General features: G+C 57.4%; 1 protein-coding gene across 4 annotated transcripts in view; it reads right to left on the bottom strand.

Annotated features, from left to right (window-relative positions):
* Positions 1–1,704: 1,704 nt before the first annotated feature.
* The window catches only part of PXDN (peroxidasin), a 66,888-nt gene continuing 62,592 nt past the window's right edge, over positions 1,705–6,000 (bottom strand). For 2 of the 4 annotated variants that reach the window (XM_036872505.1, XM_036872506.1), the window contains 2 exons: positions 4,375–4,485; positions 1,705–3,810 (listed from right to left, as the gene is read on the bottom strand). In XM_036872505.1, coding sequence (XP_036728400.1) covers positions 3,691–3,810; positions 4,375–4,485 — 231 coding nt within the window. In that variant the 3' untranslated portion in view covers positions 1,705–3,690. The remainder of the gene's footprint in view (positions 3,811–4,374; positions 4,486–6,000) is intronic. The other 2 variants (XR_005022337.1, XR_005022338.1) reach the window with 2 other exon arrangements.

The raw sequence follows: 6,000 nt of genomic DNA, 5'->3' as shown, positions 1-6,000 counted from the left end.
ACCACCAAGATCAAGAAATTAGGTATTACCATAATCATCTCAGAATCCCTTCATCTGTATCTTTCCAGTTACCGCCTGGTCTCTTCTCATAGGTAATCCCTCTCTTGATTTTTTTAATATCAATCTCTCTCCTCATTTTTTTTTGTTGAAGTTTTGAATTTTATTTTATTTTTATACAGCAGGTTCTCATTCGTTATCTATTTTATACATATTAGCGTATACATGTCAATCCCAATCTCCCAGTTCATCCCACCACCACTACCCTCCCCCACCCCGCTTTCTACCCTTAGTGTCCATGTTTGTTCTCTACATGCGTCTCTATTTCTGCCCTGCAAACCGGTTCATCTGTACCGTTTTTCTTCTCTCCTCATTTTCTAAAGCAAAATACAAACGCTTTTTGCCAACTTCACAACATCCATTTCATTTCAATTGAAATGGCACAGGACGCTTGGCCCTGTGTTGACCTGGGTCAACCTCTGACCAGGAAAGCGCCTCATTTAATTTGTCTTTTGTTGACCGAGGGGTGGAGAGCAGGTGAGCTGCAGGTGGGCCAGGTGAGATGAACCTCTGCACCTCGGGCCCCAGCCTCTGGCAGAGGCGGCCTTCAGCTGAGTGGAATGGACTGTGGACCCCGGGTCCCCTGGGGAGGCGGTCAGGGCACCATGCCACCATTGCGCCTGCTCAGAATCTGGCCGAAGGGGGACTGCTCTAGCCCACCCCGAAGCTCAGACTGACTGATGGTCCTTCCGTGGGCCAGGGGGCCGCCATCCATCCCAGGTGTGGTCAGCACACCAGGTGTGGTCGGCACACGGCACAGGTGCTGGTATTGGGTCTTGGGGGAGGGAGAGGAAGTCCAGGCAGGTCCGGCTCCGGGTCCACAGCCTGGCCTCCACATCCACCTCGTCCAGTCTTTCTATCAACCTTCGGCTCACACGCCCTTCTGTAGCCACTCTACCTGGGTACCTGCTCCCCGAGCTCCAGCTCATGGCGATCCTGAAGTACCCAACATTACATGGAGCGCAAGTTTATTCATGTTACACAAAAATGTACGTAACACGACATCTGTCACTCGAAGAAAAGACAGCTGCTCGAGTCCTTCCATGCAATCCCTCACCTTCCCCTGTGACCTGGGCGAGCTCCCCAGGAGAGCATCAGAGGATTCAGACTTGGCATTGCCTGCAGTGAGGCAGGATCGTGAAAGTTCAAGTGTCTCATCACAAATTTTGAAATGATTTGGCAAATTCAAAAAATTCAGTACTGAATTTTTCCCTTTCAATTTTCTTCTTGCGATAACTCCATAAAGAGTCATGATTTTTCCAGCTCCTGCAAAGACACCCTCACATCCCTTCCAGGTCCCTTCAGGACGGCATCCTCTCTCCTGCCTGGACCCAGGGCACCAGGGGCTGGAAAGCTGTCGCACAGTCACACGTTTCTGGCCACAGAGCCAGAAACCTTGGGGGTGGGGTAGGGGCTGGGTTTCTCCTGGGAGCTCGCCCCCAACCTGCCCAAAATTCACAACACGGAGGTCAGCTCCGTCCACAGACAGCATCCCAGCCACAGGGGAGGACAGCCTCCGTTTAACTAATCCCCTTGTTTTTCTTCCTTTTCCACATTTTTCTATGAATGGTGGTCCATGCAGAGTCCCTGGGCTCCCCCGGGGACCCGCCTCTGGGATCGGCTCATGAAAAGAACACTCATTCTCCGTTTGAAAATGTGGCCCGTTTATTGGAACTGAAAGGCATCGTTACATAGTGCAAACGTCTCTTTGGTGACGGACTGATTACAATGAACAGAAGAAAGGCACTTGCTCCTGGCAAAGGGTTAGAGAAGTCAGGGAATCTGTGCACGCCGCTCCCCACGGGGCTGGAGGCGTGTCCATGCCCCTCCCGCCGCCTCATTCAACGGCCGATTCTGCAGGCAGACGTTCCAACCACAACGGCAGAACCTCTCTGTGATTCAGTCAGCCTCCCGTCGGGCGAGACAACGCCGCCCTAGGCGGCCTGTCTAAACCCACCCTCTGCATGAAACCACAGGTAAACCTCCCGGGCACCTTCAGACACCAAAACACTCCAGAAAGCGGGGTTTTATACCTGAGCAACTTACATAACCATCAACTTTCAGACAAAGTTACCTGTTTTCTGCTTACAGAGATTGGTTCCAAGATTTGGTTATTTATTCAGCGTGAGTTATTATTTCAAGAGAAGTCCCGTGCCCGTGAAACACTGGAGTTTTTACTGATCACTTAGTGATGTGTGAGGACAGACTTCAAGCCGACCGTGTTTAAGCTGCTGTCAAGTCCTCGGGCTGGAATGTTAGCAGGGCAGGCACTGGGGTCCCCTGTGGCCGGGATGGAGGCCTATGCTGGGCTGAAACCAGGCTTTCACACTGCCCACTACCTGCCGGATGCTGGCGGGAGCCCTGCCCCCCCCCCCCCCCCGCCCCCTGTGATGAGCTCCACACGGGCCACAGGCTTTGGTCCCTTGGACCGAGACAGCCGGGGTCCTTGAGGGTCTCCCGTGGGAAGGGCAGGTGGGCGCTGTATCTGTGCCCAGCACAGGACCCGGTTCGCTGTGGACACTCAGGTCTGCGGAACTGAGCAGGATGTCCAGGGACACGTTTCTCAGAACACACACCACTTTGTATTTGGAACAAGACAGGAGGCTTTTGGTCAGTTAAAAAGACAGAGACCATGAGGTATGGAAGTTGCTTTTCACTGAATCCTACGAGAACTTTGGCAGAGTGGAAATGATTTTTCTGATGTATCTAAAACTAAAACATGGGCGAAATTTCATAAAACATCACACGTTGTGAAAATAGAAATGAGGTATAGGGATTGGTTGTTTTTCTTCAATGCACTCACACAACCTGAAGTTAGAAAGTTCCCAACATTCGAACTCCTCCCGTTGGAGGAAGAATCTAGAGCACTGTGGCCCTCCCGTGGGCTCTGGTGGGACAGAGCACGTGCTGGCCGTGGATAACGCTGGCCACGCAGGTCAGTAGGTACCGTGGTGTGGAGCGGAGGGTTTTCACGTCTGGTCCACACCAGCCAGCGTGCGTGCAAGTTACAGGTGAACGCGGACCTGTTCTAAACGCGGCTGAAAAACCTTCCAATCCCGGGCGAAGGAGTCGGGAGCCGCAGGACGTGCCGCTGCTTCAGGCGGCGGGGTCACCGCCCTGTGGGTCCAGGCGATGCCCTGGGAGCTGCCGAGGGCCAGGGCTGGGGGATGTGCTCACTGCCCAGACCAGTCACCCAACACGCTCCGCAGACACTGCTCCGTGTGCCAGAGTGCTTTTCTTTCAAATCCCGTGTCCCTCCTCTGGCGGCTCCACTCTGCAAGCTCCTGGTGCCAGAACCAAGCGGGACTAACTTTCAGTTGAGAAGAAACGGTGATATTAGGTGAAATCAATTTAAGAGCCTAAATGATTTAATTGTGCAATTTAATAGTAGCACCAATTTTTCATTTAGAAAAAATTAAATAAAAACCTGAGAAATCTAACATGAAGTTAGGACACGTGTCTGCTCCGTGGTCTGTTGGCGAACACTCCGGCCCGAGCCCACTGGGAGAGTTCCGACACGGCTCCGTGCCGCGGCCCCGAGACGTCCCAGCCTCGCTGTCCCCTGTCCCCGGCACTGCCCGTTCCGGCCTCGCTCTCCAGGGCACGAGCGGGAAGCTCAGGGCTCACAGGCACTCAGGGCTTCTTCCCCATGGAGTCTCCCGGGCAGACGGGACAACAGGCCCCGCCGACCCTCACGGGTGCTGGACAATCGGCCGGCTGGCAAGTCTCCACGAAGCAGGTGACCTGCCCGTCCTGGAGGAGAGACGGCGCCCGAGCCCGTCAGTCCTGGGGACCCGGCCCCTGCATCTCACCCCACCCCCAGCTCTGACCTCCCACTGGGGACCCCGGGATCACGTCCCTGGGTGTCAACCAGGAGGAGGGCCGGCTAGAGAGGAGCTGGGAGGACAGGGCTGTGCCCAAACCTGACAACCACCAGGGACACCGGACGGACCCCCGCTCCTCCAGGGCCAGGGCACAAAGTCCCTTCCCCATCTGCACCCACCTGCCCGCCATCCTCCCGTCCTGGCTCCCAACCCCCTCCCTGAGACTCCCGCCCAGCCTGGGCAGCGGCCAGGTCCCTCTCCCCCGCGGCCCCCGCTGCCCCCTCTGTCCACTTGCTCCAGGACCGAGAACCAGCCCCTCCCCGCCCGTGTGGACAGCCCCGCGCCGACCAGGGGCAGTGATGTCCTGTCGACCTTTAACAACGGCTCCGGGGGAGGAGCCCTGAGCTCTCAAGGGACGTGGGAGGGGACCCCACAGCTGAGCGCCCTGACGGCCCTGCTGCCTGCCCGGGTCCCCCGCGGCATCCACACTCACGCGGCATTCACAGACGGTGCAGGGATCCCGTTTCCACGTGGCACCGTCCGCGCGAGGGCTGCCGTCTGCATCCGCGCACTCGGTGCTGAGCCGAGACTCGAGTTTCTTTATCTGCGGCAAAGCAGAAGCGCCGGTCACTCGGATGCAGCGGGCGGCTCGGGTACCGCGCACCTGCTCCCTCACTTGAAACGGCGCCTCACGACGGACGGGACCGAGGTGAATATTCTAAAGCACTTTCCTGGCACCTCAGATTTACTTGTTAGGCAGCTGGTAGCTGTTTGTCCGAAAGCTCCATGGCAACAGCCCGACCTCCACCGTGTCTGAGGCCAGAAGTGCACGGACCGTAAGTACGGTGAGTAGTCGGTAAAGAAGAGAAGAGAAACCTTAGAAAGCAGCGAAGAGAATGCCGGCACAGGGCCGGGTGACGAGAACATTCTGCACCAGCTTCTCAAAGGAGCTCTGGGCCGTGACCGGCTGCTGACCCCGACGCACGCCGGCCCCTGCTTGGGGCCACCCTCTTGCTGGGAGGGAGGCGCTGACAGGGTGGCAGAGGCTGGAAACCCCTGGGCCTCTGCACCGTGGAGGGTCCAGCAGCCCCGGCCCATTTCCCTCTGGGATACGTGAGAGGAAAGTAAACTTCCACCTCGTTTAGCCCGCCCTCGCTCGGGTCTTCCGAGTCTCAACTAACTGATAAACGAGGTGTGGGGCGGGCACTGCCGGGCGTGGGGTGGCCAGCCTCTCACCGCCCCGTCTCCGGTCAGCCTGACCCGTCTGTGCAGAGCGACCCGGCCTCTCCGCCACTCCCTGTGGACTCTCAGGGGTGGGTGTCAGCTGTCTTGCCCTGGGCACTCACCCCAGGGTGCAGGCCCACCCTGGGCCCTCAGGACACGCTGTGCGGTCAGCTCAGGATCTGCTTGGATTTTCTGTCTCCAGCTCCAGGCAAAGGGCTTCTTGTCCGGGCCCTGAACCCAGTGGGAGGCCGGCTGGGGCCCGCCCTCCCTCCCCAGCTGTTAGCACCTGAGGCTGTCAACTCTGTCCCCAGACCCCGAGGCGGGAGGAGAAGCTACAGGGCAGATGCAGAGCAGCCGGAGCTTCTCCCCGGGGCCGAACGGAAGATACAAACGTCTTCCGAGCCCGCGGACTGAGACCCCCAGAAGCAGGACGTGGCCTGCAGCACAGATCCCCCACTCGCAGGCCTGTCTCTGGAAGGTTCCAGAGCATCAGAAGCCCTTCTCACTAGGACCTTCTGAGATCCGCATGCGTCCTGTTAATCTGAGATCTCACTCTTCACTCCCACTTAGGTGACATCACACTGAGACCCCCGTACAGACACGGCAGGGGCGGGGTGCGGAGGGGAGAGCATTCATTGTCTGCAAACCCTGTCTCTGGAAGGTTCCAGAGCATCAGAAGCCCTTCTCACTAGGACCTTCTGAGATCTGCATGCGTCCTGTTAATCTGAGATCTCACTCTTCACTCCCACTTAGGTGACATCACACTGAGACCCCCGTACAGACACGGCAGGGGCGGGGTGCGGAGGGGAGAGCATTCATTGTCTGCAAACCCTGTCTCTGGAAGGTTCCAGAGCATCAGAAGCCCTTCTCACTAGGACCTTCTGAGATCCGCATG

Source organism: Balaenoptera musculus, chromosome 13 (genome assembly GCF_009873245.2).
Source record: "Balaenoptera musculus isolate JJ_BM4_2016_0621 chromosome 13, mBalMus1.pri.v3, whole genome shotgun sequence".
NCBI lineage: Eukaryota > Metazoa > Chordata > Mammalia > Artiodactyla > Balaenopteridae > Balaenoptera > Balaenoptera musculus.
The sequence above is the reverse complement of the archived record's forward strand: the minus strand, read 5'-3'. Positions and strand labels throughout refer to the sequence as shown.